At 38.3% G+C, this 25,881-nt stretch overlaps 1 protein-coding gene across 1 annotated transcript; it reads left to right on the plus strand.

The window, feature by feature from the left end:
- Positions 1-1,062: 1,062 nt before the first annotated feature.
- Positions 1,063-8,715, plus strand: LOC307260665 (beta-1,3-galactosyl-O-glycosyl-glycoprotein beta-1,6-N-acetylglucosaminyltransferase-like). Its single transcript, XM_080040942.1, has 5 exons — positions 1,063-1,142; positions 4,446-5,045; positions 5,185-5,278; positions 5,432-5,836; positions 5,974-8,715. The coding sequence occupies exons 2-5, from the start codon at positions 4,744-4,746 to the stop codon at positions 6,457-6,459; spliced, it is 1,287 nt and encodes a 428-aa protein (XP_079897068.1). The 5' UTR covers positions 1,063-1,142; positions 4,446-4,743; the 3' UTR covers positions 6,460-8,715.
- Positions 8,716-25,881: the final 17,166 nt, after the last annotated feature.

A 25,881-nucleotide genomic window follows, 5' to 3' on the forward strand; every position in this document is an offset into this window, starting at 1 on the left:
TAGCTTTAATGTAAATCACTACCACTATGTTCTCAGAAGAGTTCTAATAACAAAAAAATGAAAACAAACAAACGATCAATTAAAATGTGAGGGTCAACTCAAAATTGTTTATTTTATTCTAACTGTTCGTAAGGATTTGCATATTGCAAATGCAAGTGCAGGTATCAAAGAAAGGATGGTCAAATAACAAAATAACAATAGCCTAATAAAATAAAAAGTTATTTTAACCCTCATCCTTCCTGAGATTCCCGAGCCCCTGAAGGGTATACTACGAAGCAAACTTAACAGAGCCCGGCTCTCTTTTCTTGATCTGGTTCAACATAACACAAACCCTTGCTCAGAGCTGACACGTATCACAAAGGCGGTTATCAACTTAATTATGTTGAACGAGGGTTTCAGCTTCAGGCTCTGTGCGCATCCCCATGAAATTTGACTCCGCTTCTGCACGAAATGGACTGATCTTCTAGCAGCTGACATAAAAAAGAAGTGTGCGCTTACTTCACTCACTCTGGTCAGTCTGAATAATCACAGAACAGTAGACACAGAGAGCTGAAAGCAAAACGGTTACTGCTAATAAGGAGAGAGTGGAATGCTGTCTGAAAATAGGCTATTCATTTAGTTTACCGATCGTTCACTCTGTGCATAACGTGACATTAAAAGGAATTAAACGTCAAACTTGAGTCAGAAGATTTAAACAATACACCATTTAAATTACACTATAAAGGCTGACTTTGCTATATTTTTCCACTGTAGGCTAGTTGATCATAATATTTCTAATCAGGCATTGTGCAGTGGACACCAGCCCTGCATGTTTTAGATGTGTCTCTGCATCAACACACCTGATTCAAATTAAAAATCAGTTCAGTTCCAGTAAAGCAAAGTCATGTTATCAAGTCAGTCCATACTTATTAGGAGCTGTAGCTCAACAAGGTTAATACTGTTTACCGGGAATTGGTCCGTCATACATGGTTTTACTTTGAAAAATAATAACAGGAAGTTTTCATAGCCAACAGTTGTTTTTATTTTTTAATTTTCTTAGCCAACTGTTTAAAATGCGAGGGGCTGAAACCGAAACGGAACTCCAGAGCTATCAGAGGAAGAGAAGACGACTCAAATCTCATCCAAGGCTTATAAAGTCACAGGTAGGAAGCATTAACATGTTCTGTTGCTTGAGTGAACAAAGGTTGTTAATGACTAAATATCCTAATGTTATAATTTTTAAATCATCATACTGATTTATCTTATTTCACTAAAACAACGAGGCATTATTTTACTTTTAGTCTGTCGTTAGGCTAGGCTACTCGAGACCGGTCTCGAAACCAACTCGGTAAAAATAAATAAATAATAAATAGCCTATGCTGTAGGCTATATCAGTAGGCTATAGGCTACTTAGTGGCGCAAAAAGTGGGTATGCACTATAGCCTATGCGGCGCATAGGGGCGCCAATGCGATCGGGGGAAAATTATTTGGAGTCGGCATTTTTCTGTATAGGCTATGGGTCAATGACGAATAAGGGTTGTCATGATGGTTATTTTGAAAATCTTTCAAAAATATATTTTAAAAGCATCCTTGAATCAAGTTAAAATATAAATTTCGTGTTTCTGTTAGTTTTATTTCATGGGAAATGGGATTTACACAATTTTCTACTAAAAGTAGGTCCAAATGGACCTTACAATGTCAAATGGTGTAATCACAAAAGAATAAGAAATATTCATTATGTTGTCCACCATTGTGTAATATGAGTGTAACTCATAAGAATAATAACTTCCATTTCAAAATATCACATGAAAAAAGATTTTATTTGGATAACCAAATATTTCTTTATAGGTCCATGGGATAACCCCTAAATCAAAATTGTATGGGTTTTTGCAATTTTGAGTGGGACGTTAGCTGGAAACATCTTGTTTTCTAAATAATTGTTGACCAATCGTGTTAAAAGTGTTAAAAAGTATTTAATACATTTGAGAAGAGTAATCAATTCTGGCCTACATTAATTTACAAGTACATTTTGATTTTTTTAGGAAAAATACTGGTTACACCATTTGACACAAACCAGTTACACCACTTGACGGTGTTGCTTCTACAGCCAAAAAGTTGAAAAAACAACACTGAAATCAGGCACTACAGTCAAGATATAGTTACGCTCATCCCTAAATAAACACATACATGTATTTGTAGATAGACTAACTATCTTATCAACCAGGGACGTGCAGCGAGAGTTTGGGGAGCAGTAGCTCAAGTGAGAAAAAGGACTCTTTTGTGATTATTATACTGTATATGTTTTTAAAAATAGTAGCACATTTCTGACTTACTTACCAATTTATTTTAACACCCTAAAACTCACGCAATTGCTTAATATTCAACAGATTTTTACAAAATAACATTGGTTTTCTTGAGTATTCACTAGGTTTATCACAGGAGCAGGCAACAACAAAGGACACTATTACAGATATTGCCTATGCTGTGGGCCGCCCCTGAGGTGCAGTAAAGAACTGGTCAGACATCCTTATGGTGTGACACCTAGGTCTGGACCTGGACCTGAAGACATAAATCAAATACTTTGGACCTTATTGTCCCCTAAGGGAAATTCTTTAACACAAAAATGTACGTTAAGACATTCAAACCTTTTTGTAGACTCAGAAAAACAACAGAGTAATCACTTTGTCAACTTTATAAGAATGAAGAAGAACAAGAAAAGGTAGACCTGTTTTCTGTTTTACCTGAGGGGTCCAAATACTTTTCACAATTCATAGAATAACACCCAGACACAAGTAGCAGGACGACTCAGGTAAAATAATCCAGCCAAAACTGTACAACAATATATCAAAACCAAATTTTGTGACCATGTGGCACAAAAAGTAAAGGAAATGAATGCATAATTGTATTAAAAAACTACATTTATCTGATATGGAGACACCTGAAATCATCAAGGAAATAATTTTACTGTAACTCAAATTTAAAAAAGCTCTTCAAGACTAGATTATTTGTTGAGAGTTCAAATTAAATGGATGCTGGGCTTGAAAGATTCTACAATTCCTGGGAGAACAAATTGATATTTATTTGGTGATTAACACATTACTACAACTAGGTGTGAAGCCAACAAGGCATACTGTATAAGGGGTCAAATTATAAGTTATTCAAGTTCCCTGGCCAGCCTCCATTCCCCCTCAGCTCAGTTTTGTGGTACCCAGTCCACCTGCCCTGGATAAGGGTGGGGGAGTACATAATGTTATGATGTTTAAAAGGCATAGGTAATCTCTAGCGAACACTTGGCGAATGTTTGTTTATGTTTATACTAACCACGTTAATATTTGTCTCTCAGAGCCAGTGCCCCGCCTAGCCCGTTCCCCGAAACGTCAAAATCGTAAATATAAACAGCTAATGGCTCTGAGCCAGGCTTTTTAAAATTGGTGTTAGTGACTTTTTTTCAGTGTGCCGTGCACACAGGACGGACATGAAGTGGAGGGTAGCAGAGGAGTAGATATTGGCATTTTACCCAAGTTACAATATTTAAAATGTGTGTTTAGTCGTTATGGTTGTGCAAGTTTTAAATGGTTATAGTGAATATTTCTGTTAAAAATAATGTTAGGCTCAGTTAGGTTCTTGGCCTCTGAAGACCATGGGCCACCCAATAAAGCTTTCCCACTTTCTACCTCTATGGCCCTGACCACAACAGTCAACACTGTACAATATCCAGCCAGCTCCTTGAGACATAAATAAATGATGCCCTCACATCCCTGTTAGCAAAATATGTGCCCTTTCAACACCATTTGCAACGGGTTATTTTTAATTTGACATATTTGTTTTATTCAATTATTAAAAATATGTTTAACTTATTTATCCTATTTCTAGTTCATTGTTTTCAGTTCAATTAGGCCTATGTTTAAAGTCCAAAGTCATGGTGTAAATAGAAACAACCTTGTTAAAAGTTAAATAAATGCATGATGTTCTTAAATCAATGATTAACTGTCTTTAATAATCGTGATTACACAATGTAAATCAAAATAATCATGATTATGATTTTTTCATAATCGAGCAGCCCTACCTTCTTGCAATTTCCATGGTTTAGATCAATTAGAAACAGTCATTATTAGTATTTTGACTTCATATCTACAGGTTCTTTATTGTGACGTTATCAGTCAGTAAGCTTCATGGTAACACAGCGATTGACAGGCTAACCTAAATGCTCTGTAAGGTAAGGTATCTTTAGTCTCTCTTCACTTCACTGCATTGCTTGTGATTAGACCCTGGTCTTCTTGAAGTGTGAAAGTGGGCAATCGCCTATTTTTAGTAGTTGGACCCGGGATGTCATATTTGTGACTATACCATCTTCATCACTTATTGAACTTTGTTTTGAAGGTCACCATTGAATTGTATATCTGGGAATTGTATGTTTCTTTTAACAATTGCAGTGCCCATTATCACTTCTCTTATCTTGTTTTCAGGGGCAATGGAGTGGAGTGACGTATCTAACTGGATCCATGATAAGAAGAATTGATCTAAACATCAAACAATTGCCGCTCATTTATTGCCATGCCTGTATGCAGTGAAACCAAATGTTGAAGTTACTGGGCCATCAGACGTCATCAGAACTAATTAATAAACAGCTCAGTAGTGCATATACCAAGTTGGCTATATCTATTTCTGACACTTAATGTTTCCTAGAGAGAAACAATAATTGAGTGACTCTTTGAAAGAACTCCCACTGTAAGAGCATTTTAGTTGAGGTGCTCCTATCAAATCATGAGGCCAAGAAGCCCACTGCTCCTGGCACTGAAGCTCAGTGTGGTACTTGGATCACTATGGACACTTTTCCTGCTAAGTGGGCCCACAATAGACTTCAATCCCACATACATTCTCAGGTACAGGTGGTTGGAGTATACAGGTGATGATGGTAGCCCGGAGTCAGTGTGCAACTGCACAGCAATCCAGCAGGGAGACAAGGAGACACTGGAGCAGACCAAAATACTGACTATCACTAAAGACTTCCGAAAAAGTATTCAGATCCCAGACGAATATTATATTAATGCAACCCAAGACTGCAGGTGTGTTGCTTTAAACTATAGTAATTGTACAACTATAAGCCATTGTTTTTAAATGAAGTTAATTGAATCATTCTGAGGAAAACAAAAATGAAGCAGCATACATTCCCTGTGGTATTTTCTAAATTTTGTGTATTTACAGGAACTTCAAGTTAAGCAGGAAGTACTTAACTTTCCCGTTAAGCCAAGAAGAAGAGGACTTCCCTCTTGCATACTCTATAGTTGTGCATCAAAAGGTATGAAAATTAAAATTAATTAAATTACCTTTTAAAAAACATACTAGGTCTAAACAATTAACTTAATATTTCCTATATGCAGTATCAATATTCTGGTATGATATAAATATCTTATACAAACGGTATTACATTTTTTCTTTTCATATTTTATAGGTGCAGAACTTTGAACGACTGCTACGAGCCATCTATGCACCCCAAAATATTTATTGCATCCATGTGGACAATAAATCAGAGGGCTCAGTCATCTCTGCCATTGAAGCCATTACTTCCTGTTTCCCAAATGTCTTCTTAGTCAGCAAACGTGTGACAGTGGTCTATGCTGCCTGGCCACGTGTTCAGGCTGACCTTAACTGTATGGCTGATCTCTACAATGCCAGCACAAAATGGAAATACTTCATCAACCTTTGTGGCCAGGATTTTCCTCTTAAAACCAACTTGGAGATTGTAAGGGCGTTGCGTTACCTGAGGGGCGGCAACAGCATGGAGTCTGAAAGAATGCCTGAAAATAAGAAGTATAGGTTTACAAATTCTTTCGAGGTGGTTAATGGGAATCTTAAGGTAAGGTTAAGAGATAGGTATTATGTATTAAATGGTGATATCTATTATTTGCACAGTTAGTTTGACATGGCAAAACCTTCTATTCAGATTGACCGTGGTCAACATTAATCACTAATTCCATATCTCAACTGTCTTAGGTAGCGGGAAAACAAAAGACGCCACCTCCTTTTAACCTGCCGATTATGTCAGGAGGTGCCTACATTGTGGTTAACCGAGGCTACGTCCGCAGCGTTTTGGAGGACCACAGAATACTGACACTGATCGAATGGTCCAAAGACACCTATAGTCCTGATGAGTTTCTCTGGGCAACCATTCAACGGGTCCCTGGTGTTCCTGGCTCAAATTGGCTCAACGCCAAGTACGACATGTCAGACGTTAATGCAATTGCACGGCTGGTGAAGTGGCATTGGCATGAGGGGTCACAGGGTTCACTGGAGGCGGTGTACCCAAAATGCGAAGGCAACCATGTCAGGGCAATATGTGTGTATGGGGTTGGAGACTTGCAGTGGTTGCTTACACAGCATCACCTCTTTGCAAATAAGTTTGACATATACACAGATCCCGTCGCTATCTACTGCTTGGAGAAGTACCTGAGACAAAAGGCACTGGCTGATTTGCATTAGATTTTTCATAGAATTTAGGTTGTTCTTAGTTTTGACTCCAGTACATTTCCAGGGAGCTTGTGAGTACTTGTTACTTTCAGGCAAAGGCTTACTGTCAGCTGGTGATTTTTTTTATTTTGTTAAATGCAATTGGCCACACCCGTAGGAGTACCAATACCCGCACTCAGCTGGTTATCAAGTGAATAGCGATATATCATATTACGCTATTCACTGAAATTAATGAATGAAAGATCATTCTTTGTTGACATATTACAAATACACCCATGGTCATATCTCTAGTCAATGTTCCATAGGTCGGAAATGTGAAATTACAGTTTACGTTTCAAATGCATAGACTAGGTTGCTATGTTGAACGCGAACAAACAACATCTCTGCTTTCAAGAACTCTCAGTCCAACCTGAGAATGCACATTGATGTGTATAAACGTTATTTCCTCTCCAGATATATATATTTTTTAAAAGTTGTCATGACATTCATGAACGGTTATTAAGATGGCATTTTATAACATTATAATACAAGCTTGAAAGTGGCCGCCCTACTTGCCATATGTTTCACTGGCTTTATGACACATGGACTGTTGCCAGACTCTATGTTGGCCGTAACTCTTGTGCCTGTCATTAAGAACAAAGTAGGCAATATTGGGAGCATGGACAATTATAGGCCCATTGCACTGGCAAGTGTGATTTCCAAAGTTCAGGGGCCTCATTTATCAACAGTGCATAGAAAAGGTTCTAAATTCACTCTTACGAATGAAATTTAGTATAAGTACAAAAAAATCGGTATTTATCAAACGTGCGCTGGCCTATCGTACGCACACCAGTAAGTCATCAATCTTGATAAATCCCACATGTTCTTAAGTACCATGCTCGTTCACGCTCAGACCATTTGCATTCAGAAACGCCTCCAATTAACCATATATGGTCACAACACATCCCTTATCAACCATGTGAATGTGTTTTATCCCTCTCCGCTACAATGGCAAAGAGGGCAACGAAAAGAAACTTCTCCAACACATACATGGAAACCCTTGTAAACGAGGTTGAATCAAAGCAAAACATATTTTGTTGGCTCACTTAGTGCAGGCATTAAAACAAAAGAAAGCTTGCTGCATGGGAAAATGTGATATTTTCATATTTGATATTGACAACTTTACGTGCAGTCATTCATAAACTCTTTCAATAAATAAGAGATGAAGATAAGTTCCTAACAACATTAGAGTTACTAAGTGAAATGAGTGATTGGCGAGTCTGGCGAGTCACCGCGGCTCGTCCAGCTCACAGCTGAGTGCTGTCAGATGAGACGCACAGAGAGCATCGGAGGGATCCTCCGCTTCAAAATATGTAAACGTGTGACACATTTAATGAATAATCAATTAGAGCTTACCTAAAAATAAGTGAGCCATATAACTATTTATTGCATTTAGGATGTTGGCTCATTTGGACGCTGTTTTGACCGTCTGTTTTCATTGATGTAGCCTATTGGCGATTTTATATCTAGCCTACTTCAGTTTCATGAGTCGTGATCAGTGTTCTTAAAGAAACTTAGATTATAAAACAAGAGGTCCAAAACACAGATGATGATTAAACAAACAAATGTATGACTTTATATTACCCTAGAAATGCACGGGTGGATTTGACGCGTGGCGATTATAGATATAAAGAGAACGCTGGCGGTTCTAGTGTTTATGCAGACGTTGAAACTCTTAAATGCTTTGCTTTGTGCTTGTAATATCGCTATTCTACCACTAGATTCTGTTCGTAAGCATGGTCAGAGTTGTGCTTACATTTACACACATTCATAAGTCTAAGTACATTTTGGTAAATTCCATACTTTGCGTGGCAATGTTCTTACGCCCTACTTACGCACAGATTTGTGCGTAAGTAGCCTACGGTTGATAAATGAGGCCCCAGGAGAGTATTCTTTTCGATTGGGTGATTATATTAATACCAGAGAGAGACAATCAGTTTGGTTTAAAACCGAAGCATGGCACTTATTTTTTTTGTATTCATATAAAAAGAAATAGCAGAAATGTGTAGAGGTATTTGATAGAGTCAATCACCAGAAGCTATTTACAAAATTAAGTTATAGTGCAGTACGCTACCAGTCATACCTTTGGAGACATTCGTATAGGTGCCTTTTATAAGTGGTCGGAATGTTTTTATTCTAAATTATGTGTGTGTTGTCTATTTTTTGCATTGTATGTCTTTTAAATGGACCTTGAGTCTAATAATAAAACTTAAAATACTGGTTCTTTGACCCTGACCAAAATTTTGATTGGGCCTTCTAGTTGAGTAATATTTGACCAGGATTATCTAAACTTTGAGTTAAGAACAGGGTTTGAATACTCTGTCCACCACTGCTTTTCATACAAGAAATGCACCTCAAAGCTTCACATGTAAATAGACATAAAATGAATATAGACATGACAATAACAGTAAAAATAAAACAAAATGGGGGAGAAATAGGAAGTGCTTAGCGCTACAAAGAACGCAAGGCATTTTTTAAGATACCAACTAAATAGAAAAGCATATGTGGATTCATACAGGTACCTGGGCTTTCACATTAGTAATAAAATGGACTCTAGTGGGATGATTAGCGCTTTATATAAAAAAAAGGCCAGAGCAGACTTTATCTGCTTAATAGACTCAGGTCTTGAGGACTTTTTATGACTCTGTTGTAGCATCGGCCATATTCTTTGGTGTAGTGTGCTCGAGTAGCAGCATCTCGGCAATTAAAAAATATACTTTGCTTAAAAACAAGCTTATTAAAAAAGCCAGCGCTGTCCTGGGGGAGACAGGAGGGCCATAGCCAAGCAACCTCCATGTTGGACAGCACATCCCAACCCCTTCATGAGTTAGTTTCATCACTGAGTATGACATTCAGTGACAGACTGACACATCCGCGGTGTGAGAAAAAGACATACCGCAGATCTTTTCTTCCTGCAGCAGTCAGACTGGACAATCAAAAATGTTTAACTGTCTGTCTACTAAGTGTCTTACTGTCACTTGCTTTTTAAATGTTAACTTGGTTATTATTATATTTTGCATCCATGCTGATGCTTTTGATATTATTATTTGCACTATTCGGTTGCTGCTGCAGTCAATAAAAGAAAGATCCATAAAATAATAAATCAGTGAAAAAAATAGTCATTTAAAAACAGCATTTCTGACTGCATGTTCAGCATGCACATTTGTCATGGTGCTGCTGTGAAAGGCACGGTTTTCAAGTGGCGTTTAAAAATGCAAACAGAGCCTGCCTCTCTTACAGTATATCTTTGGGAAGACTGTGTTGTTTTATCCTCATTTACTTTAAGAAAGTTGTTATTCATTCAATTATTCATTGCAGAAAGGCAGGCGATGAGGGAGCTCAAAGTATCTACAACATTCAGCTCAATATGTACACAACAGACTGTCCTGTAGGATTCATTGGTATTAAATTTGACATTATTAGGTGACCATGAGTGGGTTTTTATTTTTTATAAACTTATCTGGGTCAAAAAAACTGTTGGCATTGTTCTTTTGATTACAAGTATCCAATGTGAAACGTGCGTTGTGGTGTATGAAATAGCATACTTTTTGAAAAGATTGTTGAGGAGGAACACATCTTTAATGAAGTAAAACTTTTATTTAACAGCAAATGAAAACATTGCAAGCCACAAACAGATACAAATATAAGAAAAAGCAAATAAAAGTGGATATTCCCCAACCTGAACAGTACCTGAACAGTAGGCCTGCTCCATACAGTACCTTCCTAACCATTACTCAACATACAGAATTTCTTCCTCACTCCCCAATAATGTCTCTCTCTCACACACACACACACATACGCACACACGTGCATGCACACACACACACACACGCACACACACACGTGCATGCACACACACACACACACAGATCAGAGCAATCTCAAACTGTATCAACTAAAGGCATGCAGGACTTCTTGCAGCTTCTTGGCTACCTTACTATGATATGATGTTACACATATCTTCACAGTGATGTGCTGTGTTTATAGAACAGCCCACTTCCAGCTTTTTTTTACCATGAGGTGTTGAGTGAGATGTGACTTATAGTGTATAAACTCGCTATTACAAGCCAAACAGGCTTGTGCGGTATGATGCTGCTTTGCATGTGGAGGCCAGAGAACACAGATGTGTATTTGTGAACAGACAGGATATAATACAGTCTTTGTTTGAATGTATTTGGTTATTAGATGAAAGAGTCATGAGCCTTCAGAGAATCCACACTCATTATCATTGGTTAAAAAAGGTAGACATGGCAACTGGCAGCATATTAATACATTGATACATGATAAAGCAAGATAGTAATTCTTCCAAAGTGAAGTCAAAGAAAACAAAAGCTATCCAATAGGGAACACAATCAAGTGCTGTTTAATGTACAGTAGTTCAGGATCAAACATCTTCCCTTCAGCACAATGAAAGTCTCTGCACTGTAAATACAGTATTACAATCAGCGCCCTCAAGTTGGTACTTTCCGCAATGAACAAACTGCCTGATATTAAGTACCACACCTTCCTCTTTGCCAACCCACTGCTAGTTGTTGGTGTAACAACTAAGCGCTGCACACATTATGCTTCAGGCTGGCCTATACTCCGGAATGCTGCTGATAGTACAAGGAGAAGCAGTCAGGCATCTTGTAATTGTCAAACAAGAGAGTTCCCCTTCTTGTCAGCTCTAAGTGAGAGAGAGGATGAGAGAGAATTGAGAGACATTATAGTTAAACTTGCCAATGAAAGATATTCGATAAATAAAACAATAATACTAAACAGAGTGCATACTTCAGAAAAGGTGAAACTAGGCCAGTTGCAAAAGCTCATATTTTTTTAAATAAATGTAACTATGCACCTTGATTAATCATGTTCACTGCAACACTGCTAAATCCGCATTTGTTCAGTGGTTACCATGCCTTTGTCTTCCATTTAAGCTGAGTACCAAAATATTACATGCAAGTTCAGCAAGGTATAACTGGAAACATGTAAAGTTACAGTCTTTGAGCTTTGTGTCACAAGGATTTCTAACGTGGCACAACATCACTGGATACCACAGCAGTTATTTATACTCTTTCTTAGTTGTGTTCATTGTCGGCATATTTTCTTATTGCATGTCTTATTAAGTGGGCAAAGGTTTCCTGTTCATTACATATTGGGGATATTATTACGAAATGATTTCCTTCTTTATCTCTGTTGAATTCACTCACTGACAGAAAAAAAGCCGACTACTTACTAAGCCGCAGATTCTTGCAATTCTGTATCCAGTCTGGGTTAGCATAAGGTTGGAAGGCATATGGCAAAGGTTAGTAAGGGAAGTACACAAATGACTGGGAACAACCACAATGTCAGTATACGTGCAGTTGCTAGGGATTAGTAGCCTGTATCCACATTGTCATAGGAGGGTTAATGGAAGGAAAGGAATAAAGTGTGAGTTTTCAAGGCCAAAGGAGTGAGACAAAGATGCACTGCAGTGCGTAGGGTGCAATCGCTTTCCAACACTAAACCATTCATAAGAGTCAATATTTTTCTCTTAAACACTTTCCTACACATTAGGTAAATACGTAGCTTTCAGATTGTATACAGCACATAGTTCAAGGGACAAGACATGGCCTCTGATGGATAAGGTGAGTGTTTGAGTGTTTTAGGGAGTCTGTAAGCTGCAAACAGACCCTTTTCCTTTAAACACTGTACATTTGAATAGAGATGGCTGAAGGAAAATAAATCATATATGAAATCCTTATATATCCATATATACAGTGCATAAGGAAAGTATTCACAGCGCTTCACTTTTTCCACATTTCGTTATGTTACATAACGCTGGATTAAATGTATTTATTTTCCTTCAAATTCTACAGATAATACCCCATAATGACAACTTAAAAAAAGGTTGTTTTTAATTTATTATAAATGTTATTATAAATAAAGAACAAAAATATAATATGTACATAAGTATTCACAGCCTTTGCTCAATACTTTGCGAAGCACTGTGAATACTTTCCGTATGCACTGTAAAATATTTCACGTATATACCGTTTATGGTAGAAACGGACGATGCCATCATATTTGAAATGGTGTTACATGTTCCACAGAGGCCATCCTCAAATAAAAACAATAGTCTCATCTTTTGTTCTAATGTTTACATTACTGACTATCAACCAATAGTTGTGAACATGGCTGTACTCTCTCAGTAGAAAAGTAGTGTAATGTTGTTGTTTCTTTTATCTAAAGACTGTTTTTGTTGCATGAATTCTAAAGGATCTAGGACAGTGTAGACAGAAGAGAAGGACAGGGCAGAGAGAGGTAAAGATATGCAGCAAAGGGCCGGCCCAGAATCAAAGCTAGGCCACTGCAACACGGACTTGGCCTTAACGTACAAGGGATGCACTATATCAGGTGAGCCACTGGGGTGCCCTATGGTGTGACAATATGAAATGGTTGAATCAATAAAGCCACCAACAATAATATCCGCTACTACCCGAATGTTTTTGTTTTAGTGTATGTGGTTACTAGGTACTACTCTTTGCGAAAAGTGTTTGGGTTAACTTCACGTGAGTAACTCATCTCACTGAAGGCTACTGTCAGCCAGCTTCAGTTCAAATACTAGTGTAAAGTAACACATATTGCTTTACACTCACTGTGGTAATACAGTATTTTGCAGCTAATTATGAATCAGTCTGTGCTGCTGATCTGTACAGGAGCCTGTCCTACTTTGCATTACATGTAAATTTCTCAACAGCAAATTGTTTGACCAGGCTAGTTTTGGGAGTGACTGTGCATATGTAGTTTTTAGTTCAAGCAACCTCAGGATATATATGATCATTATATTACTATTAATGTATATTTTTAAATCTTCACAGTTTCCAGGGAAGGTCTAATCACAGACTGAGAGAAGAACAAAAATCAATATCTGGCTCATGTTGGATAGGGAGACAGCCAAAGATCAGTCAAAAGTTAGTCCCAGCAGGAGAAAATTCATAGTAGTGCGACATGATTTTAGAGGAAGGAATCTACACAACCAACTGGACAACACAGGCAAGTCAGATGGGTTACCTCATGCATGCAAATTTGTGTATACGCCTCTCCTCGTCATACCTTCGGACAAAGTGAGAGATGTAAAGGAATGCTTAATTTAGACACTTGGATCAAAAGTTGGCACTGCCTTTGTTTCCCTTCTGCTAGGCTTTACAGTCCCCTCCAATAGTATTGGAACGGTGAGGCCAATTCCTTTATTTTTGCTGTAGACTGGAAAGATTTGGGTTTGACACCAAAAGATGAATATGAGACAATAGCTCAAAATTTCAGCTTTCATTTCCAGGTATTCACATCTGGATCTGATACACAACTGAGAAGAAAGCATTATTTGTAAAGGAACACCAAATTTTTAGGCGAGCAGAAGTATTGGAACAGATAGACTTTCAATAAATTAAAGTGAATAAAACGTAATATTTTGTCGCAAATCCTTTGCTTGCAATAACCGCATCAAGCCTGTGACCCATTGACATCACCAAATTTTTGCATTCTTCTTTTGTGATGCTTTTCCAGGCTTTGACCGCAGCCTCATTCAGTTGCTGTTTGTGTTAGGGGGTTACTCTCTTCACTCTCCTCTTTAGCAGGTAAAATGCATGCTCTATAGCGTGTAAGTCTGGAGATTGACTTAGCCAGTCTAAAACCTTCCACTTCTTGCCCCTGATTAACTCCTTTGTTGTGTTTTGGGTCATTATCTTGCTGCATGATGGAGGATCTTCCAATCAGTTTGGTGCATTTTGCATTTTACCTGCTAAAGAGGAGACCGAAGGGAGTAACCCCCCAAAACAAACAGCAACTGAATGAGGCTGCGGTGAAAGCCTGGAAAAGCATCACAAAAGAAGAATGCAAACATTTTGTGATGTCAATGGGTCACAGGCTTGATGCAGTTATTGCAAGCAAAGTATTTGCGACAAAATATTACAGTTTATTCACTTTAATTTATTGAAAGTCTATCTGTTCCAATACTTTTGCTTGCATAAAAATGTGGTGTTCCTTTTCAGAAAATGCTATCTTCTCAGTTGTGTATCAGATCCAGATGTGAATACCTGGAAATGAAAGCTGAAATGTTGATCTATTGTCTCATATTCATATTTTGGTGTCAAACCCAAATGTTTACAGTCTACAGCAAAAATAAAAGAATTGGCCTCACCGTTCCAATACTATTGGAGGGGACTGTATGTAGAAAGCACAGGATTGGTCCTTGGCCTTTTACAACAAGAGACAAACATAACATATATTTAAAGATACTGGCAGATCCAGAATGAAAACATACATGTACATGTATATACTGTATGTGTTTTAGTTCCATAATCAGATGCTGGAAACAAAAGAGGCAACTATTTTTCTGTTTCTAAAAACTTGTCAGACCGGTGAGGCAGTGTGGTGGGGTAATTCAGACTACTATTAGGTCGTATAACAAGCCAACATATTATAATTATAATTACAAACACACTGTATTAACACAAATGGAAAATATCACTGGTCAGATAGTATTGTGTAAGTACATATTATTCAGTCTAAAGATTGTTGCAACAGGCTGACTCACTTGACAATGCTGGGTGGAATGTGTACATACTCCATTGGGATGATACCTCCAAGCTCTTGTAGATTACTCACATACTTGATCTTACTGCTGAACTTTGAGCTGTATAAAACAAAACTTTGTTTTAGTAATGAGCATTGAAGGTGTGTTTATTACAGTACTGAGACGTTAGTCACACTATATTCTTGGAAACGGTTAGGGCAATAAAGAATATTCTCTTCCTACCATCTGTGGTGGTGTCAAATGGTAACAGACTAAGTATGCAAATATGTACGCTCAGTGAAATACAATATCCAGGAAACTGTGACCTTTTATTGCCTTCAATAACTTGATAGCAGCATGCACTTTGCTTATGGTAAGAGATATGTTTTATAAGACTCCTTGTTCTTTGTGATGTGTGTTATAGTGTCATCAAAAGTGCAACATGAGACCTTATAAAAGGTCTGGTGATTCCCAGCAAAGTCCGTATGAACCAGGAAGGATGGACAATGATGAACGTTTTCAGGTTTTTCTTCAATCTATTGAACAAGAGGAGAGGAAGTAGTTGAAGTAGGCAATAATACATTAACTTTTTCAGTTATAATTAAGTATTAATCATTTACTCTTCCTGGTGGTTAGTATGAAGTACAGTTTAGAAAAGGTGTAGAATGACAATGCAAGGCGATGCTCATCTTATGTTTTTTCACAGTAGTGGAGGTCCTGGGTAAGATTTGTATGCGCTTCATTTAGCAGAGAATATCTCAACAGTGAAAGACTAATATGACCCCATTGAACAACATTGGATGTGTGCCAAAATCTCTACCCGGGATGAAAGTCCTGAAAATGACAACAACAGGTTACACTAGTATCACACTACATGGTGAATGGGACTTTTTTTTCCTCTATAGATATCCTCATACTTTTTTACCAGATTAATCTTCATATTAAGAGAAATGCTTTTTGTATAAAATTAGACAAAGTGTAATAAAAAAAGCATTTCTCTTAATATGAAGATTAATGTTGTAGAAATGTATGAGAATATCTATAAAGGAAGAAAAAAAGTCTCATTCACCATGTAGTGTGATACTAGTGTAACCTGTTGTGGTCATTTTCAGAACTTTCGTCCCGGGTAGAGATTTTGGCACACATCCCATATTGTTCAATGGGGTCATATTAGTCTACAACAGTTGAGATATTCTCCGCTAAATGAAATGCATACAAATCTTACCCAGGACCTAGACTACAGTGAAGTTGTTGAACTTTAGTAGAGAAATATGGTAAAAGTGTTAAAATAAAGGTGGAGAGATTGTGTGCCTAGTGTGTGGTTTAATGTAGTTAAACATCACAGTTCTACAGTATTATATGACGCATTATAGATGCAATGTTTGTGTGAATATTACCTTCTGTCTATCATTTGGTAGCACTTTTTCATCCAGGTAAAGCCAGGCATCCTTCTGCGAGGTGTGGCACCATTTAGGTACACAATCATGTAATCTTCTGCCACCATTAGTTCCAAGGTACTTATAACATACCTACACAAACAACCGAAAACTGAGATGGATTTTTTGTTTACACAAAAGGATTGTAACATAAGCAAGACAAACTATTTTCTTGTTAGTTTAATAGAATTAATACAAAGTCCAAGCCCACATTTTGTTTTGTGTAATTTGGTTCTGGGACTGGCTTTCCTGTAATGTTCTTATTAAGGAAAATCTCAATGCCGTGTATAATTTTACACAAAAGAGAGTTTCCAATGTTGTAATAGTTTGGCAGGCCCTTTCCTTTTTACTATCTATGGTTTAAACATAGCAATGTGCACAAACAAGGTACATAAATAAATGCTTTTTTAAATGTTTGGTGTTGACATGAACTCAACCCCATGTGACACCTTTGGGATGAATTGGAACCCTGTCAGGTCTTATTGCACGACTCCAGCGGCTGACGAGTGCGGTTGTAGTCATGTGAATGTGAGAAATTCATGGTAGAGTGGATATAAAATATTGTTTAAAACTTTGCCAGGACGGCAAAGGTTGCTTTGGCTGCATATTAATGGAATTTGTTTTCCACATTATTGGTTTATATGTCCACACATTTCTGACCATGTGGTGTAGCTTTACTTACAGAAAAAGGTTTTCCATTACATAATTGTAATTTTCACAGCTGCTGTCTGGTAAGAAGCATGCTGCAAACACGATGATGGCATTCTGTTGGGCGTAATAACCTGAAAATATACACACGACACTTACAGTGCATTTCATTTAAAGTACATAAGCAGACTCCTGTGCTTTCACCTGCAGGAAACTTCTCATCTTTTTATGTATCTAATAAGTAATTGTCTGGCAGTGGCAGCAATTGTTTGCCCATGTTGAGAATTGCTTAGAATATAGTTTAATAAATACTAACGCGCCCCACACACATCCTACCTCTACTGCGCGTCTACCTCGCGTCTGCGTCTGACTTTTGGTCACAGACTGTGAAATCAACGTAGAGCGAGCACACATCCAACCTCAGACGCACTGCTGAGGCGCGTCGGAGGCACGTCTGCAGCGCCGCTCCCCTTCACCTCAGGAGGCTCGCCTATTTTTTTCTGAGAGCAGCGCGTCTCTCTCGCGTCTCTGTGCTTTAACTGATAGAGAAATACTCTGCTGACAGTCATACCAGCAGCATTCACTCTAGTTACACGTTTACCCGGTGTGTTTATTTCAAAATAAAACATCCCTCAGTCGTATACGCAAATAATCCCTTTATTTCACGATGTAATTGTGCAATCAAAATCCGAGGGATTCAAAACCTAATTTTCAATTAGTTCTGGCATTTCATTTTTGGATAAATGACACATATAGAGATCCAATATAGTGAAGAAATAAAAAAGATCATGATGAGCGCAACAGTTTTCCGTTGCTCTATCTGTGTCTACGGCCTTCTTCTTCCCCGACCACACCCCCCTCTCTCTCTCCCGTATAAATCAGTAAAGTGATTTTTGAAATACTCTGCTGAGAGTCATATTGACTTCATACTGGCAGCTTTCGCTGTAGTTTCACCATTTCCTGGTGTGTCCCCTTCAAAATAAAACTTCCAACAAGCAGCAGCAGCTGCTGAGACGTTGCATGTGTGTCCGAGAAAAGTCCGAGAGAGGCAGCAGTAAGGTAAGGCGACGCGCTCCAGAGACGCAGGATGTGTGTGGGGCGCGTTAATGGTTAAAACAGACACAATAATTGAATATTTTTAAACACTGATAGAGTGCTTGCAATTAAAGGTACATATATGATGTACTTTACTCATGGTGAAATATAGCCAAATACTACTGGATGGGAAGCATCGAGGCATCATTATAGAACAAAGCTACCAAAGATACTGAGGGGACTGGTGGGCATGAATTTACAGTATATGTTTTTTGGTTTGCTTACCTCCATGAGAAATGACTCTTTTGTACGGCTCAATACATTTCATATCAATGCGATGCTCCTGCTCGCCAATCATCACACTCCTCCAGAGCTTGCTATTGCAGTCCTTCTCAGCCCCTCCTTGTCCTGCAACAGTGTCACTCGATGCTGCTCCTGCACCCAGATTATTCTCTTCTGAGTCCCCTGTGTGTGACATCAAGACAGCTGGTATGAAAACTTAATTTACAGCATGACATAACAACAAGTTCATATTTAACCAAATGAGTGTGTTTACATGTCTGTCATCTACCTGCCTTCTGTGAACATTCAAAAAAAAATTGAGCTTCAAATGCATGGTTTCCCGCATGCTAAGACTAACCCTAACCCCACCCATTGACGCATGAGAGCCGGTCACGGCAGTCCCCAGTTTCCTTCTAGTAGCCCTTGTATTAGAATAAGGTTTGTATCGGACCTTGTTGGTTAAACTCCAGTAGGTCCTCTTCATCAGGTGTGTCCAGCTCATCTACGTTGACGTCCAGCTCATCACCAGTACCCAAGGCCTCATCCTCTGTGTCCAGGGCATCTTCTGATAGAAGAGACCCCTCGCTGCGGTCCAGTGACACATTGATTGGTGGAGCTGCCAACTTTCTCCTTTGATAGGACCCGCCTGACAAATCCGTAGTAGATGAAGGAGGATCTGGTCAGAGAGAGATAGTTTAATTATTTTCTCCTAGAGACAGGTTGTAGATACATTGTAATTTTCCTTCATGTAACAATGTTTCAACAGGCCTTGATCTCATAGCTTTAGATTAAGGTGCATTCATGCCCTATAAGAAACGTCTTTCAACTCCCTGACTAAACAAGAAAAAGGTTTGGAAAGAATAGGTATGAAAGAAGATCATTCCATTCTGTTAATTTAAAGTTCTATAGATGTTATGGCAACAGAAGCCAGTACTCAGAGCAGTGCAGTTTTTGTATGAAAAAAGAGAAGTAGCCTACATTAAACTTGTGTTAAGCATTTGTCCATAGACTACTACACATTTTAAAGCTTCTTAAATCTCCAAAAAAAAGGAATAAATATTGATATCCTTCTTATAATTTACTTTTAAGGCATACCTCTAAACTTTAACCTAGGGTGCTACTATAATCATCAGAACTAAAACAGCCATACATGGAAGCAACATTTCTAAAGTTCATCTTACTGTTTACTTACCTTCTTGGTTATCCATCTCCTCAGCAGCTTCCTCACTCAATGGCATCTTCATCATCATCCCTGGTGCACCTTTTCCCCCTTGGGAGTGTCTGCTCAGGGGCACAGAAAGACAGTAATGAGCCACAACATAAATTATAATTGCTATTGCCACTGCCACCATCGGCACAGCTACACAAAGTATTGGGCCAAACAAGCTAAAGACAATCATCTACAAAGAGAAAGCATCTAACTTTCCCCATGACATTGAATGAGGAAGAGTTGAAAATCTGGGTCATTAAAGACTCCGGACCTAAAAGATTACAGAATTGACAAAGAATACCGAGGGAAAGCGACTCACTGCTTCACTCCCACATGTGGGCTGACGAAACAATACTGAGCAGTGTTGCTACCTCCCCCCAACCAAAGCCCCTCTAACAGACCCTGATTAGCATAAGGCCTGCTAACAATAGAGGGAAGCAGCACAGAGAAACCAGCACACATGATGACAGAAACACATAAACATCTCCATTGTATGACACTTACATTTCCCTCACTCTGTTTGCTCCAAACATCAGTGACTAAACCACTCTTTCCAAAAATCAAGTCACATGAACACTTGATTAAGGAAAGGTCTGCAGTGTTATTTGAAAAAAACCACACACACACATACACACACACACACACACACACACACACACACACACACACACACACACACATACACACACACACACACACACACACACACACACACACCACACACACACACACACACACACACACACACACACACACACACACAAGCAAGGGCATGGAGGGGTTGTGCCCAAAGTGGGGGCCATAAAAATTACAATGTGAGGCAAAACGGTCACCCCAAGGAAACTATTAATGAGGAACAATTTAACTTAAGCGTACACCCACACTCTCACCGACCTGCACAGAGTCCATGTACTCACACATGCACATGTATGCATATATATATATATTTTTTTTTAGAAAATGTTAGATTTTGATTAGACTTTTGATGAAGAAAATAATAAAACTTTGGGAGGACATATCATGAGAAATTAGAAAAAACTAAATAACCGGAGATATTGAGACCATTCCTAACGTAACTCAATAGCAGATTTTGTAAAGCCTTCAACAGAAGACAAATGCCCAAATCCAAGTACCTAAAACAATGGATTTTTTTTTTCATGGAATGAGGGCTGTTGATATTGTCCCCATCACCTCCATCGAAAGCTTATTAACACTCGTTTTGTGTTTGTTTCATTTTAAGTACTTTAGTGTTCCGCTCCATGATAGATTATTATAAATAGTAATACATAATAATACATATATAATCACCTAATGTCGTATTCAATCTTTTTAACAAATTAAGCTATTGTGATCATTCAAAGTTTTAAACCTGTTTGCTATTTAACCCATTGATGACTATGGCAATCTAGGATGCATGTCCTTAATGCCTGAGGGTTTTCTGAAAAAATAGTACGAATTGTCAAGTCTACCAAAACCTTAATATCTAAGCCTGTGTAGCACATAGAAACATGAAATAAAATACATTTAAAAGTTAAGGTTCACAGGTTTCATTTAAACATGCTCCCTTAGCGCTTACAAACCAACAAATATTTCTAAAAATCGTCAAAATGAGATGAATTAGAAAATTATTAAATATTGTTAATAAATAGATGCAATGTGTTGTGTGATTTTCGTCAGTAGTCTATAGTAGGCCTTGATTCTGCGCACCAAACACCACTAACTGTTCTGTCGCCGACATAGCTGGCGTATTTTTTTTATTATTTTGTTTTATTTTTTATTTTTTTATTTTTTTTATTGACATGATTTTCAGCAAACCACACAACTTTTGGGTGGTCACGTGGTCTTAAAAAAATCAACAAAACCCACCTCATGTGTATTTGAACCAATGACAGTGCATTCTATGCTGGGAATGCCATGAAAATTAGATAAAGTAATAATGCTGCGCGATGCAGCATCAGGCAGGAGAGCCAATGTGGCATCGCGCAGCAGCCGTCATCAATGGGTTAAGGCATGTAGGCCTCGTTTTGAGTTAAAAAGCAGAATGTAGACCTATTGTTATTTTTACTAAAATAAATACTCAGACGTAACATAGGCTATTGTACAACGGAGTATTAGGGCCGAGTATAGAGAAAAAAAAAGATTTATGAGATTACGAGATTAAGTGTTGATATAGGCTATACTTTAACCTGTATTGAAAAAAAATACACCTATATAAAGATACCATCACAGGTGCGTCAATGGAACATGAGGGCGATGACCTCAATAAAAAGGTTCAACTTGGACAGGAAGCAATTTTTGAAGAGAAGACTTGAAAACTTGTTTAAATATGCATATACAGTCAAGTGCGAAAGTTTGTGAACCCCTTGAACATTTTGGAATTTTATTTATTGTAACCATCATTAATTCATTTTTATCAATACCAGTATTTTTTATATGAAATAACAGATGTTTGTTTATCAATTCAACATTTTTCTTTTCCAGAAATCAATTGTTAAAACAGATAAAACAAATTATTTGACGAATGTTGTATGTGCAAAAGTTTGTGAACCCTGAGCTGCATTGCTTAAATGGAGCAGGTAAACACAATCAGATGGGCCAAATTGAGTCATGAAATGGACCAATGTAGTGAGAGATCTTTAGGGAAGAAATTGGGCGGCACTAGATACAACAGAGATAAAACCAGGTCAGTTTAGGCTCACCAAAGTGAACCCATACAGGTCAGACATGCTAAAAGGGGAAACAATCTCAGAGGATCTCAGGAATAGAGTTGTGATGCTGCACATTTGTCTGGGGACAGCTATAAATTATTTTAAAAAAAGTTTGAGCTCCATCGGTCCACCGTGAGGCAAATCATCTACAAATGAAGAGCTTTAAGAGTGACTGAACATCTGCCTAGAAGTGGACTTCCTTCAAAAATATCCACAAGCGCCACAAGATAAGTGATTTTTCAGTTAAAAGCCAACCCAAACATTACATCTGGTGATTTGCAGACCTCTCTTGCAGCATCTGGGACAGATGTGCATGGTTCCACAATAAGAAGAAAACTCAGTCAACATGGCTTTCATGGGATGGTTGCTGAAGAAGCCTCTGCTCTCAAAAAAGAACAAAACTGCTTGTCACAACTTTGCCAGAGAGCACCTGGAGATACCTGAAGTCTTATTCTGTGGACAGATTAGTCAAAAATTGAACTGTTTGGTCATAACCAAAACCGCCATGTTTGGGCAAAAACGCAATTCTGCCTACCACCTAGAGAACCTTCTCCCAAGTGAATAATGGTGGTTTCAAATTGTCTGCAAATCTCCAGGTGTAATGTTTGGGTTGGCTTTTACCTGAAAAATCACTTTTCTTGTGGCGCTTGAGGATATTTTTGAAGGAAGTCCACTTCTAGGCAGATGTTAAGTCACTCTTAAAGCTCTCCATTTGTAGATGATTTGCCTCACGGTGGACCGATTGAGCTCAAATTTTTTTTTATGAATTTATAACTGTCCCCAGACAAATGTGTAACATCAAAACTCTATTCCTGAGATCCTCTGAGATTTGTTTCCCTTTTAGCATGTCTGACCTGTATGGGTTCACTTTGGTGAGCCTAAACTGACCTGGTTTTATCTCTGTTTTATCTAGTGCCACCCAATTTCTTTCCTAAAGATCTCTCATTACATTGGTCTATTTCATCAACCAATTTGGCCAACCTGATTGTGTCAACCTGCTCGATTTAAGCAATGCAGCTCAGGGTTCACAAACTTTTGCACATACAACATTCGTCAAATAATTTGTTTTATCTGTTTTAACAATTGATTTCTGGAAAATAAAAATGTTGAATTGATAAACAAACATCTGTTATTTCATATGAAAAATACTGGTATTGATAAAAATGAATTAATAATGGTTAAAATAAATAAAATTCCAAAAGGCTCAAGGGGTTCACAAACTTTCGCACTTGACTGTACACAGCAAAAACTGGAGTGTTGAAATTTTGATTTAAACTCCCCAGGTGTTACTTTAACATTTTTTGTGTTGATTAGTGTTCAGTGTTGGGGTTATTTCTCAGAGTTAATCATGTCAGAGTTAAATCAACTCAGATCAACTCTGCATAGATTGAATTTAGCTCCTCCCCTGCATTTCTCTCTCCTTGTGCAATTGACAGGGTAAGTACAATTAGATTACATTTACTGAAACAATTATAAATTGTTGCTATGAACTGCAGTCTTTACTGTGAAACATTTATAGAGAATACTCTCTCTGCAATGCCATGTTAGGAGTCTGTGGTATAGTTTACACTGGTAACTAGCTAACCCTCTTAACAAAAACCAACAACACTTTTTTTTTAACTTTTCAGTTAAACCATGTGATTCTTTGTCCCGAGCCTACAACCAAGAAATGTCCTCCTTGTTGCGGATACATCTCCTTCCACCAACACCAGGGCTGAAGTCTCCAACAGTTAGTGCAGCTGATGCAGTTGAGAAACTTGCAGTCTTTTCATAAGGTAATTATATTATTAAGGTGATTCTCATTATTTGTCTTTTGACGTTGTTAGCAACACGTAGTTATCTCTGTGGCTGCACATTATTCTTATGTCTAATGTTCAGTTTGTTTATCTCAACCCTAGTGCTGCTGCAGTTAGAAGGAGCAGGTCAGCAGTCATACCTCCAGGGCCGCCCATAAGGGGAAGAAAGTGGGAAAGCTTTCTAGGGCCCAGCCACTTGGGGGCCCATGGTCTTTGGAGGCCAAGAACCTAGCTAAGCTAAACTTTTTTTAATTTTTTTGCCATTTTTTATGCTTTTTTTATTTGATAGTGTAGAGACAGAGTTGAAATGGGGCAGAGAGGGGAGTGACATGCAGAGAACAACCGCGGGCTGGAATCGAACCCGGGTCCGCTGCTGGCCGAGGCCCATGGGGGGGGGGGGAGGGGACGCCCTACCAACTGAGCTAAGGGCGCCCCCCTAAACTTTATTATTAACCAAAATATTCACTTTAACCAATTCAAACTTGCATGACCATAACTAAAAAACAAACATTTAATTTATTGTTACTTGAGTGAAAAGTCTGGTGTTTACATACAGTACAGCCGGCGCTCCCTTAACGGCAATTTAAAATGCCTGGCTCAGAGCCAGCAGCTGGACATGTTTATACGAACCGCGGCCAGAACGTATTAAACATTAAGGTTAGTATAAACATAAACAAACGTTCACTAAGCGTTCGCTGGACATTACCTATAGGGAAGAACGGGGTAATGTGAGACACTCTAAGCGAGCTAAAATGAGTTATCAGTCAAATCTTCACATTTCCCATTAATTCAGGATGTTTCCTAGAAAAGGGCATTAGCAGAATTTATTCAAGACAAAGGGCAGTGAAAATACGATTGTTTAAAAAAAAGTTGTCTTGTGTCAGACCAGAGAAATCAAGGGGGTAAACTGATCCACTTACTTTTTCCACTCTGAAACTACCATAACAACACTTGTTGTAACAGTTAGAATCCTGACAGTTAGATTGAAAACCAAATATTCCAAAACTAATGTCGGACTAGCAACAGAATCATGGGGTTAAACACTTGAAAGTAACTCTGATCAAATACACCATATAATTCATATTCAATAATTAACATTCAAATGACAGATAGAACCAGTTAGATTAAGACACAGTCTGGGGGTCAGAACACAGGACCCTTAGAGCCAGCAAGTGTCTGGGGGAAAATAACAATCAGAACCAGCTAGAAAAGCCTGGGACTCGACCCAGCTGTCATTTTCCATCTTTTGAGTCTTTGATTAATATTTTTCTGCATTTGTTTTATTGGGATCATTCATTGAATACAGACATATTACTTACACTGGATCCCAATCCAGAGACCTACGCGGTCTATGAAGGCTATAGCCTGTGAAGGCCGATTCGAAGGCAGATCGAGCGTTAAACGAGACGGTCTCTGCAGGTCTCCGTTTACGAGTTTGGCTGCAACCCCTGGATTGAGATTCAGCTTTAGAGTCTATTGATTTTAAAGGTCCCTCTCCTGTCCCACACATACATACGTGCCAAACCATGCCCTTGCTGACACCCCTTCAACCATCAACCCCCACCTTAAGCCCACATTGTCTTTTGTCTTATTCAAACTAGTCTCCTTGCTACCTCAAATATGATGGATTCATTAAAAGAGGGCACATACACTGTCTCACTTTACCCCACAGCATTTGTCTCACTTTACCCCACATTTGAGAAAAAACTACCTCTCAGAAAATCAGGCTAATCTTCAGTTATCATCA

This window comes from Ammodytes marinus, assembly GCF_949987685.1.
Source record: "Ammodytes marinus genome assembly, chromosome: 2".
Classification (NCBI taxonomy): domain Eukaryota; kingdom Metazoa; phylum Chordata; class Actinopteri; order Uranoscopiformes; family Ammodytidae; genus Ammodytes; species Ammodytes marinus.

Bases quoted from the DNA above. Each gene is read 5' to 3' on its own strand.
- LOC307260665 (XM_080040942.1), top strand. From the start codon at position 4,744: ATGAGGCCAAGAAGCCCACTGCTCCTGGCACTGAAGCTCAGTGTGGTA. The intron at 5,046-5,184 runs GTGTGTTGCTTT...GTGTATTTACAG, and splicing joins AATGCAACCCAAGACTGCAG to GAACTTCAAGTTAAGCAGGA. The intron at 5,279-5,431 runs GTATGAAAATTA...CATATTTTATAG, and splicing joins CTATAGTTGTGCATCAAAAG to GTGCAGAACTTTGAACGACT.